The sequence below is a fragment of the Lepidochelys kempii genome, chromosome 8, assembly GCF_965140285.1.
Source record: "Lepidochelys kempii isolate rLepKem1 chromosome 8, rLepKem1.hap1, whole genome shotgun sequence".
NCBI lineage: Eukaryota > Metazoa > Chordata > Testudines > Cheloniidae > Lepidochelys > Lepidochelys kempii.
Window position 1 is genome coordinate 14,636,011 of NC_136387.1, and position 24,625 is coordinate 14,660,635.

The 24,625-nt window shown below is 40.8% G+C and overlaps 1 protein-coding gene across 5 annotated transcripts in view; it reads right to left on the reverse strand.

Annotated features, from left to right (window-relative positions):
• FNIP1 (folliculin interacting protein 1) overlaps window positions 1–24,625 on the reverse strand; it is a 93,964-nt gene that overhangs the window by 55,359 nt on the left and 13,980 nt on the right. Inside the window, exon 1 of one of the 5 annotated variants that reach the window (XM_073355619.2) lies at window positions 8,753–9,519. The exons of the other annotated variants lie outside the window; for them this stretch is intronic. Coding sequence (XP_073211720.2) covers window positions 8,753–8,763 — 11 coding nt within the window. The 5' untranslated portion in view covers window positions 8,764–9,519. Of the gene's footprint in view, window positions 1–8,752; window positions 9,520–24,625 lie in introns of those variants that run through there. 5 annotated transcript variants of the gene reach the window in all.

Sequence of the window (24,625 nt, forward strand, 5' to 3'; positions counted from 1 at the left end):
AGATTGCAAGGGAATCTTCGCTTTCATTTAAAAAAAAAACAAAATAAACACACACACACACAAACAAACCAAAACCCAGCGGTAGTATTTTTTTAATCCCTCATAGTTGCAGAGAAAAACTTGAAACCGTGAGGTGAGAGGCCCCGAAAGCTTCAGGAATCCAAAGGCAAATAAATAGAGCCCAACATTTCCCCCCAGTCTCGTGATTTTTAAGCCGAACCTCAGGATTTTTAATGCTTGGGGTTGGCAAAGCTGAATATCCATCAGCATTTACCTGCACAACTGAAAAGAAATACACAGAGAAATCACTCACCCTCCCCTTTTATAAGGGCCCAAAATACTGTGAAATGACACTTACAATATTGGTGTTAAAACACACGTCGTGCTTAGGCTGGTGGTGTTATTATAGATGGGTCCACACCAAAACCCTAGATTAGAATCACCCTAAACACTAGACAGTTTACAGCTGGATGCGGCTTGGGCCTTTCTCCAATTATTAGAATTGCTGCATTCCGACGCAGAGAGAAAGAGTTTGGGCCACCATCACAGGCATTATAAGATCTTGTGTTACTAGACTGGGCCTTTATTGAGATTGTGCTTTCTGGTCCCCTGAAGACACAGTTATCCCCAGCAACTCCTCCTGTAGCCTGGTGACCCCCTGCAAGCCTTCTGCATTCAGGACATCCAGTGACTTATATTAATAGGAGCTCTGCGAATTGATAGCTTGCAAGGGGTCAGGTCCACAGGGTACTTTTTACCTTCCTACAGATAGTATTGCTTTTATGGCTACATCATAAACTTATGTTATTTATATTTTTAGCATGTAAAGTAAAGTTTGCTTTGCAGCCTAAAGAGAGTGGGAGGCCATGCACCGTGACTCCACAATCCAAATAAAAAAAGAAATTACGACGGTAGGGTTGCCACCTTTCTGATGCCTTGTAACTGGACCCCTATGGTCCCGTCCCTGCTCCACCTCTCCCCCTAAGCTCCCACCCCTTCTCTGCCTCTCCCCTCAGGCCCCAACCGTGCTCCACCTCTTCCCTCGAAAGCCCCGCCTCTTCCCCCCAGATTAAAAACAAAAACAACAACAACAACAAAACCGGATACAAATGGCACCCAAGAGACACAGGCCAAAATCCAGACTGTCCAGGTGAAAACAGGACGGGTGGCAACCCTATATTATGGAGTAACTAAAAATATTAGGAATCTGTAAAAGAAATTCGTGTTACTGGTAGATTAGTCTCAGCCTGGGGGGAATTTACGCAGCAGCAATAAATACAGTTCTCTGGGTCTCTTGGGAGAGGAAGTCCATTTCCTAACAGCTTAGCCCCACAATTTAGCAACAGAGGAGAAAAAGAGAAGCTGCAGACAGGATACTATGCAACAAACAGTAAGAGGGGGAAAAAATACAAGCGAAAACTTGAGCAATGTACAACTGAAATAAGTTGATGTCCAGAGGTTTCTTTGGGGAGGAGAGTGAGAGGAAAGATTCATGGAAAAATACATTCCCTTATCTACCCATATAGCTCTAGCTATATGTTCTTTTCATAAATGGTACCTTACTATGAAGTAGCAGCCGTGTTAGTCTGTATTCGCAAAAAGAAAAGGAGTACTTGTGGCACCTTAGAGACTAACCAATTTATTTGAGTATGAGCTTTCGTGAGCTCTCTAAGGTGCCACAAGTACTCCTTTTCTTTTTGCGAATACAGACCAACACGGCTGTTACTCTGAAACCTGTCATTATGCAAGGCACTGCATTTAGTCATATGGAGTGGAAATCTATCAACTGCATGAAAAAACTGGTACAGATACAGACAGACATCATCTTCCTTTCCAAATGCAAACAGATGGACATCGTACCAAAAGGACTGAAGTTCCGATGAAGTGAGCTGTAGCTCACGAAAGCTCATGCTCAAATAAATTGGTTAGTCTCTAAGGTGCCACAAGTCCTCCTTTTCTTTTTACTATGAAGTGTAATTGCTATTTGGTTGAGATTTTCACAGCACTAGGGGATTTAGACTCACATGTACCACTCATGTTAAGAGCCTGGTCTTGTCTTGGTGTACACACATCAAGCTAGTTACCCTCAATGAAATGTAGGAGAAGGGCAAAAGACCAGCATTGCTTGCAAGCGCTGTACCCCCAATGAAAGCTGCATACCTCAAAAGCAGACCAGACTGCTAAATAACTGAATTCTACCCAAAAAAAGTACTACGCTTTGCTAGGACAGCTATTAAAATGGCACAACAGAGTCAGAGTACAGCGCTTGCAAGCAATGCTGGTCCTCTGCCCTTCTCCTACATCTCCTACCAGCAGGCCCAATCCTGCGGCCCACTGAAATCAATAGGAATTTTGCCATGACTTCAGTAGCAGCAGATTCTGGTCCATTAACACTGCAGACTCTGCAGCACTGAACAAGTTCTGACTGATAGCTGGCATGCGAATCCATTCAAGATCTGGTGATGCTCTACTTCATGTGTCACTTACTGTGAAACACAAACACACAAATATTGGTTGGGACTGCACCAGAAGAGGGTTATTTAACTGAGATAGACACCAAACCACTACATTTGGGGATGTTTGGCCCCAAGCCAACCCCCTACACTCAATCTCTAGCTACTGAGGCGGGGCCAGTAGGTAATCTCACGCTCACAGCCCCAGTAGGAACATATGGCTGGGGCATCTCCTGCCCCTAGGTAAAGTGGGTGGAAAGTTTAGAAACCATTCTCTATGAACTATGCCATTGACACTATAATAAACAGGTAATAGTAATAAAATAAATAAATAAATAATAATAATCCATTGCTTGCAAAAACATTATTTTCACTTGCCCCACTCCTTCAATGCATTTGAATTTGCTTCTCTATTAAACAAGAGCAGGACTTCTATTAGTCAGTACTTCCGACATTCAACTTTGAAATCGCTTCACTATCCTGGCAAAGAAGGGCAGGAACCATTCCAGATATTCAGGAAAGTCTGCTTATAACAAGCTCCAAGAGCAGATTACACACTAAGAGGAAAGTAAGCTAAATATAAAACCCTTGCTGCATTCTGCATCATATTTGAGCAAGATAACAAGAGCCTATTTGCTTCTCCGTTTCTGCACATGTCATTTTAACTTTCTTGATACAAGTAGTCAACGTGTGCTGTAAATCATATTCGTGATAGTCCCAGTTTAGTGTTATCTGTGTTACATAATATAGCTCTAACACACAGCTTTAGCCTTGCAAAATATTCTCTGGCAGTACTAGAGTGTTCCCTGAATTGGAAGAAACTAAAGAGTACTAGCAGACGGTTCAATAGGGACAGGCAGTAAATAGAGGCAGGCTGGCCCCTCAAACTCACACCTGTCCATTCAGCAGTTAGGGTATGTCTATACAACAATTAGACACCCATGGCTGACCTGTGCCAGCTCACTCGGGCTCACGGGGCTGTTTAATTGCAGTGTGGACATCTGGGCACAGATGGAGCCTGGGCTCTAAGACCCTGTGAGGTGGGAGGATATCAGAGCCTGAACCCTGCAAACCTGAAGCAGCTGGTACGAATCTACAGGTGGGTGCCTAATAGCATTGTAGACATATGCTTAGACACATATTTTAGCAAGAAACAGAATACACAGAGTAGTTTTGCTCTCCTGTTTAGCAGATGTAAAGTATTGTAAGGCGGACATCTAAAAAGAGCATCTGGAGAAAATATACGAACTACTGTCGGCTATATGTAGTGCGCGCTCCCAAAACAAATACTGCAGAGCAATACTCTGGGACAGATAGTCGCTGTTGTAAAAGAAAAACTTACATAGCTAAGGATCTGCCCATCTGTATTCCCAAAGTGTGGGGGATTCTCTTCACTGCAGAGGAAGATGATGGTCCAGTGGTTACAGCACTAGTCTGAGACTTGGGGTTCAAGTCTCTGCAGTGCCACAGACCTGTGTAACCTTGGGCAAATCACTTAGTTGCTCTGTGCCTCCATTCCCCATCTGTAAACCGGGTATAATGGTACTTCTCTATCTCATAGGGGTGTTGAAAGGATCAATATATTAAAGACGGTGAGGCACTCAGATACTACCATAATGGGGCTACCTATGATAGAGGGCCCAAGTAAGGCTGTCAGAACTAGTTAGCTCTTAACCCGAGACTCAAAGGATGCAAAAGGATTGCCTTGTATAATGCCCCTCTATTGCTGACAATTTCACGTGTGTGGCATAACAACCTTTGGGGAAATTATGGTAACACGCAGAGAAAACTTTTTCTTTGGGGAGGAGAGTGAGAGGAAAGATTCATAGATATACCCATATAGCTATATATTCTTTTAATAAATGGTACCTTACTATGAAGTGTAATTGCTATTTGGTTGAGGTTTTCACAGCACTCTAGGGGATTTAGACTCATGTGTAGTACTCATGTTAATGAAAGCTGTGTCTAAACCTCCCAACACTGCTGTGAAAATCTTGACTGGTTTTGTTAATGAGAAGTTTCTCATGCATAAGCCAGCTGCTGCTACTGGATCTTCCTGTGGAGCTGATTTTAAGAAATCTCAGTCGGTTGTCATGATAGAGGATTGTGATGTCACAAATTTCATATTCTGAAGGACCAACAGAGGAAGATGGGGTGGACCATTTCATTTAGCACCACAGATCACCTGTCCTGATCGTATTATTGTAGTTCCCATAGGCCTCAAATAAATACTAATAATTCGTATAGAGTGAGATTTTCACATGCACCTAAATAGTTTAGGAGCTTTTGAAAATCCCATCCGTAATTAGCAAATCGTGTAAAGAATATGGCTGTTCAAAGATGGGAAATATGAGAAAAATAGCCTCTTTAAAGCTTATATAAGCAAACAAATTATTTAAAACGCAACTCAAAATTTAAGTCATTTTCTTTAGATCTTAGCAATGAAGTGCTGGAACCTGGCCCCTAAATGGTGAAGAATGACTTGGTTCTACAGGTACACTTCCAGATATCACATAGTATGTTAGTCGAATCTGCTGCAATTAGATCGTAAAGATGGACTTCTCTCCAAAGGGTAATACTACACAACACAATCAAGTGGGTGCATCATTTTTAACTTTATCACCTTAAATGTCCTTGTCATTTCTGCTCCTGCACTGAATGGGGAAGAAGTGGGGGCATAAGGAATTCTCAGAATACTACCTGGCTGAATCACCAAACTAACGAAGTAATTTTCAAAAAGTCACAAATGTTTGCAAATCTTGTTAGAAGTAATATTGCTAAAACATCCACTCATAAAAATTCAATGGTCAGACATCTCTTGCTCTTCCTTTCCCCTCTTTGAATCCCATTGAATGTAATTTGTTTGCAAAACCATTTAAAACACCACTGCTGAGATTTGTTCAGTAGTATACAAGTCACCATTCTGAATTCCCTCTCATAAAGGATTTTCTCACACATCTCTAACACACAGCATTTGTTGCTACCACAGATATTTCTCTTGAGGGGGTTAGAGTGATCTTAAGATGATGTTACACCCCATCCCTATGGATTTAATAAATGAGAAAACACACACACAAATCCTCCCTCAGTCCATTAAAAGTTCAATTTTTTTATCTGTAACTAGAAACACACAAACCCCCCTTGTTCTTCTTTAGAATATCAACAGAACCTTTTTCACCACAGTAAGAAATTACCTTAATGATGTTTTTTCTCTTGGCAAAGATTTTACCTCAAATAAGATTTCATGTCTAAATGACTTGGGGCAGTACCAGGTTACTTTTTAATAACTAACACAACTTTTCTGGAAGTACAAATGAAATCAGAGCAAACTAATCAAGACACCAAATAAATAGAAACCTGTAACTTAAATTACCAAAAAGCAAAACCTCTTTAAATAAAGATATGGCCAGGTCTCCAAACAGCAAGCTAAAACTATCAGTCAAATTACTGTTCTCAACATCATGTTACCCATAGGTATGAAAACTGCCCAGTGATGAATCACTTCAAACTATTTTTAAAAGCATCTACGCAAATGATATTTATAGTTTACAGCAGCTTATCTGTTCTGCATGTTTTTCATGTTAGCACCTTTTTAGAACGTTGATAGGAACAGCCACACTGGAACAGAACTCGGGTCCATCTTGACTGGTGCCCTCGCTCTGATGACGACCAATGCCGGATGCTTCATAACATAGCTAGCAGGACAATGCTACGTGGGGGAGTGGGAGGAGGATATTTTTTCTTGGCCCAGCTGGTGATCAGTTACACTCCGAAGCATGGGGATTCACAGCCCTTGTGGTTTTAACTAATCTACCTGCAGATGCTATTCTTAGAGGATTATTATGTATATGGCAGTTGTGATTAGAGTCCCCAGTCCAGGATTGGGACCCCATTATGTTAAGTCTTGAACAAACATATAACAAAAAGTTTGTCCCTGTCCTGAAGAGCTTAGATTCTAAGTCTAAAGGTGTAATCCATTTCTGAAATCTTTCTAAGCTGTATGCATTTAAAATATCCTGCAGCAGAGAGTTACACAGTTTAGCTACAAGTTGCATAAAATATATATTCTTCTATTAGGTGTACATGTGCTGCCTATTGATTTTGAGAGCCCCTCAGTTATTTTATTATGGGGAGAAGTAAACAGGAGCACCATAATGGCCTTCTATGTACCATTCATTACATTATCGCTATTACTGCTGATCTTGTTCCATCCCTTGTCACCTTAAGGATTTCCTTTCCTTTACCACTCCCCAATCCTCCAGACATTTTTGCTGTGTGCTCCTGGATCTTTTCCATGCCTATGCCTTTGAGAAGATGTGACAAAAAAAAAAAAAATGGAATGCAGGACTTGGAGCGAGGACATACCATGTTCTCGAACATTTTCTCACCACAAGTGAGTAACTCACTCACTGTTTTGACTGCTACTGTACTTATACAGACATATGTTGAACTATCCAGGACACATAGATCTTCTTCCTGAAAGAGTACAACTAATTTGGAACCCATCAGGTAAATAACGGGTGGTGTGTTGACAGTATTTCCAGTTTTAATGTAGCCATTTTTGCAAGAGACACCAGAAATGCAAATGAAAGGAATTATCCAAGAATAGGGAATCCAGTTCATACCACTGCTTTGCATTCATGGTGTTTTCAGCAAGGAGTTCTACTTAAATTTCTGAGATGTAATATGGCCTTATGGTTGCAGATGGGGGAAGGAGATAAGGAGATTCCATTGCTAGTGCAATTACAGGACCAACACTTAGAAAAGCTTTGCAAGGTACAGTTGTCCTTAAAAGGTCTCAGGCTGTTGCAGGGTTGTGTGTTCATTTTGGTGAATTTTAGGATGTACGGCCCAATCCCGCAGAGAAAATTCTGACCTATGTGATTTGACAAAGGCCACAGTCAGGGTCAGCTGATTGGGAGGCAGCTTACCCTACTGCCCTCGTCGACACTGCCTCCTACAGCTGTGAACTTAGTCTGGGATCTTCCAACAATCAAGGGTCTGTGGCTATGGATGGCTGTCAGGGAATAAGCTATGATCTCTAAAGCAGGATCACTGACAAGCTTTTATCCCTAGCCATTGGTTTGAAGAGGTTACGTTTTCAAGGCTTGACACGAGGAAGAGGGCTAGAAGCTGACTTTTCTTGTAAATGAAAGCTGAGTCTGCTCTTTTACATTTCTTGGTGCTCCAACCCTGGAAGGAGGAAGGGCACAGCTGCAGGCTGCAAATGCCAGCTTTGTGTCACATCTATAAATCTGTCTCATTGATCTAGCAGTTTAGCAATCCTCACTTTGAGTAACTGTAATACCCAGTCCCTGGGATCCTTGTGTTGCTTGCACTGTGCACATACTGTACCATTGGTCACACAGAAAACGGTCAGACATTCTGTACTCTGTACAGTATACCGGGACCTAAACTTCAGCTGGTTTCCACCTTTACTGGCTCCTAAATTCTAACTTGCTGTCTGAGTCCCTAGCTGCAAACTACACTAACTTCGTTTGTTTTCATTTTTAACTCCCACCTGTTAGTCACTTGCCTCTGTTTATCCGTTCAGCTCTCACTTGGATGCCTAATTCACACTTTAAACTCCAATACACCCTAAATGCCTTTTTAAATATGGACTTAGTTCTTCTTTGCTGGCCCCCGAGAAAAAGTACTCAGAATATAAAAACACAGTATAGACTGGTTAACCATATTATAATTAACACGTTAACCTGCAATCATCTTGAGACTGTGAAAATAAATACCCCAGAAGGTTTGTGAAAAGGATTAAATATGTTGACCATCTTTACAACTTGACTTCCAGCAATCAAGAATTTAAAGTCAACACTAGCAATTCCTCAACATAGATTTTTGGGTATATTTAATGCATGCCATTCCAGAAAACACCTAGTTAGTTTCAAGAGAATTTACAAACACACACACAGAGACACACACACTTTCCCTAATTTGTTCTTTTGGAAAACCAGTCTGTAATATATAAAAACACACAAAAAGCAAGATTAGTCCCTTCAGATTAAATTCATTAGCCCTGAACACAACACTTTTACACAACACAACATTATTTTAGCACATCAGCATTAGCCTTTGCAAAATTATAGCAAATGGCATTAATTTAAGGTATTTTTAAAATGCAGAATAGTGCCACTCTATATACAGCTATAGGCATTATCAACTATATCTATTTTAGAAAGCATGACATTTCTATAAAAAAATGTGGTATGGCATCAGATCTATTGTTAAGATATTTAGTAACCAAATTGTTAAAATAATTTCAATAACGTGAGGATTTATCATACCTGGGAAGCATCTTTGTCCCCCAAGCAGTTCCACTTTTCAGAATCCCTATAAACTCCTGTTATGCCCAGCTGCCAACCCAGGTTAATAATAGCAATGAGCCATATTCATCCAAAACCACAAGACTGTCAGGTGACATATTGAGAGGTCTGAATTTAACTCAAACAAAAGACTCTCCATGCGGCAATGCAAAAAGCTTAATCCTGGCAACCGGATCATAAAACCAGCCTTAAAGAAAGCAGATCCCTGAAGCAAAATATGGACTTTTCCACAAGGATCCATCTACACTGTCCTATAGTTTCATAACCAATATCCTGTCCTTCCATTCCGCTGCCCAGTCCAGGATCTTTACTAAAGTAAACATTGTCTGTTTTTCCAGTTCCTTTGTCTCCTCAAGTGTATTACTGCGGAGGAGAGAAGATCAGTCTAATTCATTTGATAGCTAAGTGCTGCTTTGGCAGTCAACGTAGGCTGTACATGCCAGTTTAAATCTATCCTTCTTCTTTAGTGAATCCAATATGGGTTGAGCCTCATGACCAGAATTCCCTGGCAATTGTGGCTGCAGTTCTAAACCCCCAGGATCCACATTTGTCAGGAATTCAGACTGATCGAAGAAGAGGGGAGAAAAACAAAGCAGCTTGCTCTCAGACACCTCCCCCTTGACATTCTTGGAAGCTGCAGGATGCTCCAGTCCAACCCAGGCTGACAGGCTGAGCCAGGCGAGTGGAAAAGCAAGCACTAATAGCCATCATGTGACCCAGAGCTGTCAGTATATGCCACCTGGATCTGCAATGACCCTGCCAGCCAATCCCAGCTCTGCTAGGATTCATGCACACAGATTTCACCATTAAAATAAGGCCTTTAAAGGTTTAACAGGATAGGGTGCCTGCTTTATACTGGAAATCCAAAAATGATGCCTACAATTATTCACAGTTATTGCACAGGTTTGGATTGTTGATACACAGTTACAATGCAGAACTGAAGTATGTTTCATGCTAAGTGAAAAAGGAAACATTTCATGTTTTCCAGCAACCTCTATCTTTCCCCACCATCAATCTCCAATAGGAACAAAGAAGGCACTGTATGCTCTATAGAGGCTCATTAAGATTACAAGTAATCAGGAACAGTCAAGACAATTGGATGGCAATATACAGATTAGAAACAGGAGATGTGTAATAAGACCTGCTAAGAAATCCTGACCAGCTTCAGAGCTGTAAACAAGGTTTCATAACTGCTCTTGGGGTAACCCCTGGCCATAGATGGAAGCTGTTTGGTAATACCATCACAAGAGCAAAAAGCTCAGTGTTTACAGGATTTGTCCCAAAATCTTTGGAATTGGGTAGACAGTGAAACATCCAGAAAGGTTCAGCGTGTGTGTGTGTGTGTGAGTGTGAAAAAGTAGGATATATGCAGAGGTAGAAAAACAACACACAGTGGGGACCATCATCCTTAAAAATCTGGGAGGAACCCCACTTTAATTTTACTCTGTATCTGGAAACTTAAGGGTTTTGCTAGCACCTAGGATACACAGGGAGTTATCAGAATCGGTTTTCCAACATTAGGATTTTCTGCAGCATCCCCCACATCGCAAAATGCACTACTACTGCTAATCCCTTAATTTCATAGAAGCGGAATGAGCTAATACATAGCTTCACAAACGTCATTCCTGGAGCCTGTCCTGCAGAGGATTTCCTACCTTCCAGGGTGAATTCCATTGAAGAACACAGAGTTCCTGTACAAACAGATACCCCTGTGGAACACGCAGAATGTTAGGACTCCAAGGGCAAATCCCTCGCTCCACTGAAGCCAATTGCAAAAATCCCACTGGTTTCAGTGGAGTCAGGATTTCACCTCAAAACTCTACTTGAGTGGTGACTTTTTGATCCCTTGTAATGGGAAAAGGAAATAAATACCAGAAGTAGAAACTCAGTATAACATCCTGAACTACAATCTCTTGTGCTCATTAGAGTGACCAAAATTAAGGACCAAAGCTCTGATCCTGCAAACAGTTATGCATATGTTTGACATAACACCTAACTAGCGAGTAATCCCAGTGGAATCAGCAGAACTACTCAAATGAGAAAAGCTAATCATGTGAGAAATTGCGGGCGGGATTGGTGCCTTAAACTCAGATTCTGCCTTTCATACTCTCAGCTCCCTTATAGATGATAACATTTGACCCTAAGTTATCTTCTTGCTTACCAAGGGGCATAACTAATAATACAGTAACATGCTCTTGCTAGAATGAAATTGCTTGAAAACCATCTATGTTATGTGCTCTGTATGCACTGCTCTCTATAAAAGTCAATGATGTCAAAAGTGACCTTTTTTCCTAGGGATGCAGCAGTGATGAGTTGAGCCCAATGTATTATGTAAACATTTATTTACAGGAGTAACGCCTGAAGTTTCCATATTATCTCACAGTAACTTGAGGCACATTAAAGAGACAAGCTTTGAAAGACGATGCAGCCACAGTCTAACAAGTGAGCAGGAAAAAAATCTGAATGGATATCACTCAAGATGTGCTAAGTGAAGTCAAGCCTCAGAACTACAGACAGACAGCAACAACTACCGCATCCTATACTGACAATCCTCTGTATGTTTCAGGAAGGCCATAGGATAAGTTAGAAACACCACCACCATGATGCATACATACAGAAACAGTCAACCTTTTCCTGGATGGCTACCCGAGACACATCCTGTTCCACAGAGATATATGCGTACCCCACTTCACCTGAGGACCATGGGAGTTTCTGGTCCCATAAGGAGCACAAGATCAGGCTCGGAGTTAGTAAAGTAGATCTAATTACACTATTGGTTATTTCCCATACACAGTTGTGTCCTCTTCCCTGTGCTATTAGCATGGAATTAATTTTGTGATAGAGATGCAGCTTCTAATACTGATAGGTGCCTCCATGAAAAAGGATTTCTAAAAATTTTGTAGGTCAGAGAGAGTTGTCTTAGTTTCCCATTTAAGCCAATATTTTCAGAGTTGTCTTAGTTTCCCATTTAGGCCAATATTTTCCTATTGACTTCAACAATGGATACAGATGCTCAGCACCTCTGAAAAATCAGGCTGTTTATTTAGGGGCTTAAATATCAATTTAGGCAACACAGCTGGTAAATACTTTAAAAGTTCAAAGTTCAAAAGCAAAATTTGCCAAAATGTCCTTCCTGAGGCCTCAATCCCACAATGAACTCCATGATAGAGGATCCTAGGCTCTCTGCACACTGAAGGCCTGCCTAGATGCAGGGGTCTCTTTGCATGTAGCAGCATCCAGGATTGAAGCCGGAGGTTTCATCCTTAAGTCATTGGGGCTTCCTGCACAGATCACAATACTAGATTGTTACAAACTAAGGCAACAAAGTACAGCTAAACCAGAATAAAATAACCACTCACACAGAAAGGCGTTTATTGCCTTTACTGTATACGGAGTCAAAACTGCAGCCAAAGCATAAATGCAATTTTGGGGAACAAATCACCTGATTCTAAATTCTTGAGATAAAAGTTTATTCGAACCCCAAGTTCAGGCTAAATAAAGGAGTTTCAGCCATTTTGTCCAATAGTAGAGAACACAATGAATTATTTTTGCTTAGAATTTGTCTTACGTAAGTAAAGTTCCCTCACATGCTTGGTGCATTTACACCAAAAACCAAAGCCAAGAAATGGTCCTATCTTTGGCTAGTAATGCAAGATGATAGAAGCTTGAAGCTAGGGCAGAAAAACATAATGAAAAACCAATGATGATTTGATTTGAAACCTGATTAGAAATATGGAATTACTATTGAGCTAGACTTAAAATTTTTTGCTTTATGTGCATTTTTGGATCATTGTAGAGAAGAACTACTGAATTCCTTGCTGGCTGGGAAAAGAAACTGACAGTATTGAATAGAGAACCGTAAAGGTGTGGAATTGGAATATATGTATATGAATCCAGGCTCTCTCAGCAGCTTAAAGTTAGCAGCAACCAAGATAATCAGGAAGAAGGAAGGCAACCCATATTGCCTCAGCAAGATAACTGAAAGAGCTGCATTTTCTACCAATCTAGAGAAACTTTTAAGAGGATCATAGAATCATAGATCCTGTCAACCTGCTTAGGCCCCCAGATTTATCTTCCTTAAAGAACACTAGACCCTATGGTTTCCAGTAAGAAATGCTTTTATATATATAAATAATAACAAATCTTTAACGTAGGACCGAATCCTACAAACCCTTTACGCATGGTGCTCACACTAAGCCAAGAAGACTTCAAGTTGGAGTAATTACTTTTCTTGACAGTGTAAAGGGACTTGACCCTAAATAAGAATCTGACACAAAGAGACCTTGTGCAATGCCTCATGGGATTTACCTTCCTTTTCACATGGTAAATGTTTGAGCTTGAGCAGGACGGTGTCCCCCTTTAAAAACTACATGAAAAATTAAGAAAGTAAAGATGCCTAATGTAAAAATAAACCATCAGAGAAAGAATCTAATGCATAGTTAAACTACACTGGAACACTGGTGTTTGTTTTGTATCCAGTTTCCAACTGCCATCTCCTATAAATAAGACATGAGACACCAAACAAACCTACATAATACCAACTGGTACTGCAAAACAACAGGGCATTTTTTCCCCTGCCAAACAGTTATTTTATTGTGCACTCCCAAGTAATCAGAGAGCTGAATAATCTCTCCCTGTAGCTATTAAAAATAAAGAGTAAATAGTTTAGTGTTGTGTGTATTTAATGGAAAGTTTTGGGAAAAAATCCCAACACAAATCACTCCCGATAGATATAAATAGTTATTATAATAGAGTGTGGAACATGAACTTGTCTTCACTTAGGTCATATATTTAAAAAGCAAATGAAATTCTCTTGTCTGGAAAGGATGCCTTTTTTAGTGTGTTGATTTTTTTCTGTGTAATTCTGGCAATGTTTTCTTTGATCCTTAAACCCATGTACAAAACTTTTGCCTCTGTCTTCCCATCCCTTCTGCATAGTCTTAAAGACAACCTAACATTCAATGGTAAAGCATCTACATTTAACTTCTACATAAAATTACTCTGCACACAATATGTTGCATTTCCCCCATTAAAACTAGCATCAACACTTCCTGCAAGTTCCCAACACTGTGAATTATCAATATGAAAAACTAATTTTGGCTGTTTCACAGTGCAGGACACGAAGCAATTTCAATGCAACTCAAGGTACTTGAAAAAAACAAGGTTACTAGCTTAAGTTTATGAGTTGCTAAGCCGATTTCTTACATGAATAAACGGTGACTTCGTATTTTAAAATTTTGGAGGTCATATATATGTTGAATACATCAAAGAACTCAAAAAGGGCACACTGTGAAGATATGAAAACATTTACTATCAATAGAGATAGTCTGAATACAAGATCTCTGCTGCCACTGAATCTGAAGGTGTGTGGGCCAGCTTCTCAGCGGATATAAATCAGCAAAATTCCATCACAGAATCATCAATTTCCAACATTCAAAAATCATGAATCAGGCCCCCAAAATAACAAAATTATCTTAAGAATCATGAGATTTTAAAAACAATAATACATTTTGGGTTCTTTTTATTTCTCTTCTGGTTTTTTGAGCCTTTGGGAGTCATGTTCTCAAGCTTTTCTCTGCAAGAAGGCTAGAAAAGGTTGTGGTTTGGTTTTTTTTTTAAATCAATTAAATCTGGCACTCTCCTAATAATATGCCTCCAGGAGCCAGAGCTTTAAGAAAAACAAGTATTGTAAGACTCTTGATAAAACTTGTGATAGCTGGCAATACTGCTATTACTTCCATGGAGCTTCCATGTTGATTTACACCACCTTAGCACCCTGATGGCCTATCATCTGCTTCTATATCAAGAAAAAGTAAATATTTTATTAAACAGTCATGTAACTTCCTAACAAACAGACCAATTATAAAAGATTATGGATAGAAGTATCCATACCCTATAAATACCAATGTACCCATACAGCATATATCCACACACTTAATATCAAAACACCTCTCTTGGCTGGCATCGTGGCAGCAGGAGACCAGGCACAATATGGGATCCCTGCTTTTTACACAAGACATGAAGGTGATATCACTGAGATCCAAACAAAGGTCACCGATTGCACCATGTTTTCCTCCTTCCTGTCTGGTCAATTGATAGGAGAATATTAAATGAAACCATCTGTTTTCTCCTGTAAGGGTGCGTGACCATTCCAGAACTCAAGGGCTCTGGAAAATGACAGAATGACTGGGAAACTGTCAGGTCTGCCTGAAGAATTCCCCATGTGCAGCAAACCAAGTTGAGTGTATTTTTTTTTTCATTCCCCTCTGTCTCCAGCTACAGCTCAGCCAGTCACCCTGGAATTCAAGGACTCATCTAAGCAACATGGACAGAGAGATGGATAGGACCTCCCTCCTCACAAGGGGACGTTCTCTGCCATTGCTCTACCTGACGACTACCACCTCAAGTCAGTACTACCAACTCTCACAATTTTATTGTGAATCTGACAACACTTGGTGTTTTTCTTAAAGCCCCAGCTCCGGTAGTCAGGTGATCACGGGACAATCTCAGCTTTCATTTAAAAAGAAAAAAGTACCTAGCCCTTGTGGTTGCAGAGAAAAGCTTGACAAAGACTCAAAAACCAGAAGGCAAAAAAAACGTATTTTTAAAATCTCATGATTGTTGAATGCATGGAGTTTACAATACTGCAGCTGCTATTATATAGTATTTGGAGCATCACTGATTTGCTGTGCTGATTCTAGCAAACTGCATGCCACGCCACTCCGGTAGGTAACTTGTTGACCAGCAGAGCAGATTTCCCCAAAGCTAGCAGCCATACACTGCTTTGTAACCCAAAAAGACCATAACCAACAAACTCATGTTCAACAGGACTGCTGTCCAGCTCAGGGGATACACAGATGACCCCTGGTGGACATCTAAATCCTGCAACCACTGTGTGAGAAAAGACTCCAGCTCTAGGGGATGAGGGCAGGCAAGCCAGTCTCATGCAGACTGAGGTTCCCAATAGGGTTGCCAACTATCTAATGGCACAAAACCGAAAACCGGACACCTGGCAACCCTAGTTCCCAATGACCACCCCAGAAGATCCACACATGCTGCTCTGGAGCCCAGTACATGACAGAAGTTGCCAGCATTAACGAAGCAACCTGTTTATATATTTTAAAAACATGCTGCAGGGTTTGTTTCCCAAATCTTATAAGGAAAAAATACTGCCTTGCTTGTGAAATTGATATGGCTTGAACATGTAGTGCAGGGATTTGAGCGTTCTTTGGCCATAGTCCACGTCCATATAATTGATTAAGGTGGCTGCACTTGTGACTAGGCGATAATTGAGAACCCAATAAATCTCCAGACAAGTATGTGCCAGCCGGACTTGGAAAGCGATTGCAACAGAGCCTCTGTAACTTGATGCAATTAAAAAAAATAAATCAAAATTAAAACAGGCTATTAGTTATTTTTCACCCACAAATGCCAAACCAGCCTGAATGCCTCATCCTGCATTCCTTGGCCACCAATTGCATCTCCAGCTGGAATCAAAGGAAGCGGGGGGGGGGGGGGGGGGAGACAAAGACTGATATCTTTTAAAAAGTCCTCCAGTGTCTTGAAAACACACGTGTAAACTTGACCACTGGGATTTTTTCCAACAGCTCCATCCATTCCCCTCTGTCGCCCCACCCCATGTACAATTCTTAGAGTGTAGATTCTCCTGCAGTTTATTCAATCCATTATCCTGGAGAAAAAATGATTCAGGATTTCTCACACAAGGAACCAGAGTAGCAGCCGTGTTAGTCTGTATTCGCAAAAAGAAAAGGAGCACTAGTGGCACCTTAGAGACTAACAAATTTATTTGAGCATAAGCTTTTGTGAGTTACACCTCACTTCATCAGTTTTCCACTGCATGCATCCAATGAAGTGAGCTGTAGCTCACAAAAGCTTATGCTCAAATAAATTGGTTAGTCTCTAAGGTGCCACAAGTACTCCTTTTCTTTTCACATAAGGAAGAGCAGTGATCCTCCAAAGATTCACAATGATAAGGGTATGAGTAACATTTTACTCCATCCCTCATGTGACCACTTAATTATGTGTTGATTCATTCAGTCATGAGATACCAATGTGACGCAAGCAAATAAGGATGCAAGCCCTAACACCAAAGAAAGAGTCATGCCTGTTCTGCCAGTTTCTATATTAGCAAACCACAGAGGGGACATCCAGTTCTGACAGACAAAATGGACATTTCTTTACATATAAGCCAATCGCCAAATCACTTCTTTTGCTAAGAAACAAACACTGAAATGGTCTGGGAGTTGGGTGCCCAAGAGACCCCTGTTCATTTTATCCCATCACAGAAGTTAAGACAAGCGGGGATATTCTGATTCTTAAATTCTTCAGAGAGTGAACCTTGCAAGGAATGTAGGTAGAGCTCTCTGAGAACAGGCCCTTTCCTCTGGTGATCAAGGTCTGAGCTGTTTCAGGATATGATGCACTTATTTTATTTTAAGCATATGAGCAACTTTCCTAGGGTACGATCCTGGCCACGGCAATATTTTTCAGGTTTCCTTTTGCCAGACAGCTTTTTTGTACTGGGCCTGGCTGCTGTAGCAACAGACACTTTAAAAAAAGAAAAACAAATCAATTTTCATTATAATGTAAACCAATTTACAAATGGTGTGGATATTTACAACAGGAAAAGTTGGAGGAAATTAATCTACATGTATTTACTTGAACTAAAGCCTGACGTATTGACACTTAAAATATTTTAACACTTTCAGTGTAAAATCTGGTTTCACAGTCAGTGTTACTCGGTGTACATTAACTCATTATGTTATTAGATCATTTATAAAAATGTTCATATAAAACTGACATTAAGCAATGGTGAACTAATGATTTTTCCACAGACTATATTTTATTTCATTTTGATGTGTTAGATACCTACAGCTTATTTCCATGGGAAAAATACTGCATGGGTTATTTATATACAACCTCGAATCTTTACTAGAGAATTTATTTCAATAGTAACATTTTTAGACCCGTGTGGCCTTATACTTCCTCATGGGCCCTCTAATCATAATGGTTCCTTTACAAATATTAGGCCCTAATTCAGCAAGCTACTAAACATGTGCCTAGCTCTAAGCATGTGAGTAGTCTCACTGAAATCAATGGAAATACTCAGGGGCTGAAAGTAAAGCACACATTTAAACACTTTGCCGAATCAAGGTCTTTGGAATGCACCAAAAATTCAGTCTCAGTTACACAAGAACAACTGCAAGCTAAACCACAGGTGTTGATTATCTAAACAAGCATAACAAATTAAGATATAACGAATGAAATACAGTACAGTTATAAACTATTTATGGTGATGTTCCTATACACTCATATTGCATATTAGCCGATGAACTTGCAATAAATAATAAATAAATAAATTATGGCCAACACTTCTCATCTCGTCACTTCCAGTGATTTTTTGCCATTTGTTAAGAGCCAACAAGCTCTTGGCTTTGCACAAGACAAATAGGGTATGTCTACACAGCAGCTGAACATCTGCAGTTGGCCCATGTCACGTGGATTGGACTGCAGGGTTGTAACACTACAGGGCAGACATTCAGGATCAGACTGGAGCCTGGGCTCTGGGACCCTCCTCTCTCTCAGGGTCCCAGAACTCGCGCTCCAGCCCAACCCCAAACATCTACACCATAATTTTACAGCCCCACAGCTCAAGCCCTGCAAGCCTGAGTCAGAGGACCTGGGCCAGCTCTGGATGTTTAATTGCTGAAGTCCCTAAACAATTTAAAATTCAGGGGCCCAATCCTGCAAACATATTCCTGAGTTTACAGAAGTCAAACACCCGTGTTTAACTAAAAGTAGTCAAGGACCATGTTCATGGCAATAGGAGCGATATTCAGCAGCAGCTGTTTGAAGGGCCAGGACATAAAAAACAGATGCAGCTATCATAAGACGCACTGGGAAACAGACAGGAAGGTGTGAATTGAGGAGGTTTGTTTTTTTCCCCCTCATATACAACACTGGGATGGAGAAGACATAAGGGGTTAATGTTTGTGGGAACTGCTCTCTATCTTTTCTACTGAGATGGCCCCTACAACCATAGTGCCAAAACATCTCCCAGAATGTAAGGTAGTCTCCTCATCACACTCCCATGAGGCTGGGAGGTGCTTTCCCCCCATATTACAGATAGGAAACTGAGGCACAGAGACACTAAATAACTTGACCAAGGTTACCCAGGAAGTCTGTGGCCAAGCAAGGTTTCACAAGTTCTAAACTATCTTTCTTTTGTAGTCAACTTTTTCTGGTCAGCATTGCAGAAGATAAATTTCAATTTACTTACAATTTTTGAGCCCAGTTATCATTATCTAATTGTAATTAACTTCAGCAAAGGGGCACTAAACCACCAGTCTCTGGGAATACATCTTCCTTATGCCTTAGTTGATATAACAGAAGCCTGTGTCGTATGGTTAAAAAGTACATAATGATCCTTATGAAAGCCACCGAATTGTTTATATTGATTAAAAAGTAGTTCTGATACATGCTACTAAAAATCAAAAGCAAAAGGAATGGCTTTGAACCTGAGATTAATTTAAACTATATATTGGATTTTAATTATAGTGATAAAGTCAGCACTCACTATGACAAACGGGGATATGACCAATCCAAGATGGTGTTTCAAAGCACCCTTAAACTAGGCAGCCGGTTTAAAACAAACAAAAGGAAGTATTTTTTCACACAATACACAGTCAACTTGTGGAACTCTTTGCCAGAGGATGTTGCAAAGGCCAAGATTATAACAGGGTTCAAAAACGAACTAGGTAAATTCATGGAGAATAGGTTCATCAATGGCTATTTGCCAGGATGGGCAGGGATGGTATCCCTAGCTCCTGTTTGCCAGAAGCTGGGAATGGGGGACAGGGGATGAATCACTTGATGATTACCTGTTCTGTTCATTCCCTCTGGGGCACCTGGCATTGGTCACTGTCGGAAGACAGGATACTGGGATAGATGGACCTTTGGTCTGAGCCAGTAGGGCCATTCTTATGAGGGCATTTCTCTGCAACTTAGTTCAAACTCAAGTACTGAAAATTCCATTCAGTTTCTACCCTACTGGGTCTTCATAATTAACATGCAGAAGAGACAAGCGAGTCCATTTCTGTCTTGTTTAAATACTACAAGCGTCATGTGGGTACTGTGAAGAAAAAGTCTAGACTGCTCAGTTCTCCATAGCAATAGTAATGCTGTTCAATGCTTTTCCAATTTAAGAACTCTAAGGTGACCTGAAACTATTTCAGGTAGGCCTATATATAGAGCAGACACTGAAAGAAACTACTTAACTTGACTTTACTATTCTATAACTGCTAGGAGATCAGGACAAATTAAGAATGGACATCTGAGCACACTGCACAGAAAAACAGCTCCATCTGAGGTTTGCAAAAGTATTTAACCTATGAGAAAAATGGGATAGCCTGGTAGTTAAGAAAAAAGTGAACCACAAACTTGATCCTACAAAATGCAGAATGCTTTGGTCTCCCGATCCTGCACAGCACTTATGTATGTGCTTAGCTATTGACCTCTGGGTCAACCCACTTACATTATCAGAATTATTTACAGGATTAAAACTAAGCACAAGGATAAAAAATTCGGCCTAGCATAAGGATACAGGTGACTGCCCAGACACTTTCTGGATGAGGCCTTGTACCATTAACAGGAAGGAGGTGAAGGAGCGTTGTCACATCATTAGTGCTTAGCTGCATGGAACGGTCTCGTTAAATTCAGACAATTGAAAAAATAAACATATACCAAAGAAAAGACAGGCCAAATCTAGACCCTGAAACTTGGATCCTTTCACATTGCAGTTAGAAGGGACAGTGGATTACATTTGAAACCCATCTCTACCATCTTGGTCAGTCAAGTTAGATCCCAAACAGAAAAGGGATCTGTTTTACAGTTCAGATACAGCTGAAATCTCTGTTCCAATAAATCACTTTGGATCAGCATCTCAACAGAAAAAATTACAAGATATTTTCAGCATTACTGAACCCAGACCCAATCCAGATTCAGGTTTGCTTTATATAGAGTTGACCTGAATGTCAAACACATGCTGAGGAAGAGGGGGGTATGCACAGAAAGGTTTTATGAATGAGGTTTTTAAAGAATCACATTATTTCTCCAGGTTTCAGAGTAACAGCCGTGTTAGTCTGTATTCGCAAAAAGAAAAGGAGTACTTGTGGCACCTTAGAGACTAACCAATTTATTTGAGCATGAGCTTTCGTGAAAATGAGCTCACGAAAGCTCATGCTCAAATAAATTGGTTAGTCTCTAAGGTGCCACAAGTACTCCTTTTCTTTTTATTATTTCTCCAATCTATTTTTGAGTGGCACTCAACCTATCATCTTTTGTCTCTCTCATATGCTCCTTTCATTGAACTCAGACTACTGAACAGCAACATGGAGAAAAGGAGCGTTTATAAGCTGTTGCGAAAGGAGAGTTTATAGGCTGGAAAATGAAATATTATTAGATTGGTGGTTTTCTCCTTGGGTTTATAAGTTATGCTACACCCAGCAGTACAATAATGAGGCTACAAGGGTGAAAATCATAATACACAGTGCTTGAAAAAAAAATTAAGATATATATAGCCAAGATTTTCAAAAGTGACAGGTGCTTTTGGGTGCCCAACTTGAACCATCTAAATGGGGATGGAATTTTCAGAAAAAGCCGAACACCCAATTTCTGAAAATCAACCTTTTTTTAAAGGTGTCTCAAGTAGGCTGTCCAGAATCATTAGTCATTTTTAAAAACTGTAGCCATGAACACACACTGTATGGAGATTATGGGTAAAATTTTCAGAAATGCCTTAGGGATTTAGGAGCCTACATCCCACTGACTTTCAATGAGACGTAAGCTCCTAAGAGTGAAAGTCACTTTTGAAAATGGGACTTAAGCTCCTAAATGCCACACATTCAAAGGTATATAGGTGCTTAAAGATGAAGATGGGCACCTAGTGGGATTTTCAATGGGAACGAGGCACCTAATCTCAGGGACCTAGCAGGATTTTCAAAAGTGCCTATCTGAATCTCTAGGTGCGTAAATACCTTTGAAAATCTGGCCCTAAGTGCCTATGTCACTTTGGTTGGTTGATCAAACTTAGTACAAAAGTTCTAAACAGAGAAATTTAAAATTAAGGAAGGAGCAGTCACCTTGCCTCACCTTACAGCATATAGATAATAAAATACACCCAAATTGTACACATTAGAACAAGCACTGTCTTTATCACTGGGTTCAGGTGGCACATACAAAACAAAATCAAGTTTTGCCTTGACAATTTATGCAGTCAACAGAAATAGCTGATAAAAGCTACATTGTGCAGTTGGATAGGTTGTATTCTATACAGATATAGATATAGATATATATATATATATATATATATATATATATATATTTATATATATATATTTATTTATTTATTTTACTGTGATAAAATCTATCTCCTTTGTTGCCAACACTAATGAACTAGTTCAGAGTGCTGTGCAAGTCGACCTAGGCCGACACAGCGGCTTGTCTGGCATGGCTAGAGCGACTCCTGTCTGCTTCTTGGTGAGACAATCATGCTGCAGCAGAACAAACCATTTCTGGTGCAGCGCTGATCTGATCCACTGCAGGATACCCAGGGTGTCAGCAAAGCACATTTTGTTTCGTTTTTTTTTTTAAAAAAAGCTTGAACAAAAACCTAGTGTTCCCCTATTCCCTGGGGAGGTGCAGATTTGGCTTTACTCTCACTAGAGCACAAAAAGGAACACTAGCATTTTTTGTCTAGCTTTTTTCCTCTATTAGATCAGTCCATGTGAGCATTTGGAGGATGGGGGGACCCAACGAAAGCTGGTGCCACGGATATCCTGTTGTGAACCATTAACAGCATGACAAGAAGCCATTTATTCTGCTGTATCAATTAGAAAGAATGGCTCACAAGTTGGATGGCTCGAGCTGTCAATTCCACCAGGCTGTGTTAAGGCTGGTTTTTCTAAAGGCGCTATAGGCAATATAATTGCTTGCTCTGCTCCTGTCCTCTGCTCCCATCTTTGGCATTGTGCATGTCACTTAAAATTATCTGAGTAAAGATCTTAGCAGCTTTTGCTCTGCAGACTGTGGCGCAAAAACAGGATGGTGCAGCAGCCAGATGGAACATGAAAGAGGGAGAGGCTGAGACAGCAGGCCTCCAAGAAAGGGGGTAATTTGGAAAAGGACAAAAGAATGGGTGGGGGTGGGGGAGGGACCTGGCTTCACTTGTTTCTTTAAAAGAGGAGAGAGAGAGAGAGAGAAAGAACACGAATTTCTTTTCCAAAAGCAGAGGAAAATGGATGTCACTAGTAGGAAGAACAACAAATAGAATTCAAGGAAAATACAGAGAAAGAGGCACGTGGAGCATTTAGGTTAATTAATGCTTTCATGTGTGTCTCTTGAAGGCTGGGAGAGAGAGAAAGAGTGTTCAGGGTTGAGAGAGAAGTTGCAGAATGTTATCACTTCATATCCAGCTAGGCTGACCAGATAGCAAGTGTGAAAAATCAGGACCCATTGGGGGGGGGGGGGGGGAGAGCTACATTTGCATATATAAGACAAAGCCCCTACCATCAGGACGTCTGCCCACCGTACATCCAACATTCACAGCAACTTGAGTTTCTAATTATGTGCCATTTTTAATGTTACTTCTTTCAAACAAACGTGGATTCCAAAATCCAATCTAATGCCATTTGCCTGCAGACATGCTGAAGGTGGAGCCAGCACATGCATCTGCTGATAAAGAACAAAGGGGCACAAGGGAGGGCACATGAGGTACCTCTACACTGCAGCTGGGAGCGAGCCTCCGGCAGACAGATTCCCGACAGCAGGGCTCGAGGCAGCATCATAAAAATAGTTGTGTGGATGCTGGAGTTCCAGCTGGAGTTTGGGCTCTCAATCCTACGGGGTCGGGTGGGCTAGCTCAAGCCTGTCTACCCCGGCTGGGGGAATCGCTCCCAGCTGCAGTGTCGACATGCCCATAGGGAGCAGTCTCTGGCCAGGGCATTGTTAGTAAATGCAGGAACAGAACAAAAGAAAAAAAGCAATGAAAAATGAGATAACTTTAAAATACCTTTGCCTCTTTTCTCCCCCTAACCTTTTCCTCTCTTACTTGTTGATATTTTAAATATCCTAGTATCACCATATATTTATGTAGCACCTGTTATTCCAAAGGAGCCCAAAGCACATTACAAACTATGGCCCTGATCAGGGAAGCAGGTGGACTTTTGCACCCACAGGGGTCCATTTACAGGAGCAGGGCCTGTGTATGTATATACATACAGAATGCACATTGCTTACTTCTAGGGTGAAACAAAACATAATACACAACTTGACGCAGACAACAATTTATGGCCTTGATTCAGTGACATGCATAAGTATGTGTTTACTGTTTTGCTGATTAGGGATGGACTTAAGCATGTGCCTACATACATCAAGGTCTAAGAGGGCAAACATACCCAATTAAAACTCAGGGAGGAGGGGATCTGGGGAAATAGGGTTTTGTTTCTTGCTCTAGCTCAGCGATTCTCAAACAGTGGGTCCGGGGTTGCTGGGGCTGGCTTGGACTTGCTGGGGCCTGGGCCTGAAGCCCGAGCCCCACCACCTGGAGCTGAATCCGAAACCCGAGAGCTTTAGACCTGGGCAGCAGGGTTCAAGTTACAGGCCCCCTGCCTGGGGCTGAAGCCTTTGGGCTTTAGCCCCCCCCCGACCTGGGGCAGTGGGGCTCAAGCTTCAGTCCCCAGTTCTGGGGTCATATAGTAATTTTAGTTGTCAGATGGGGATTACGGTGCAATGAAGTTAGACTTGCTTGGCTAGTCT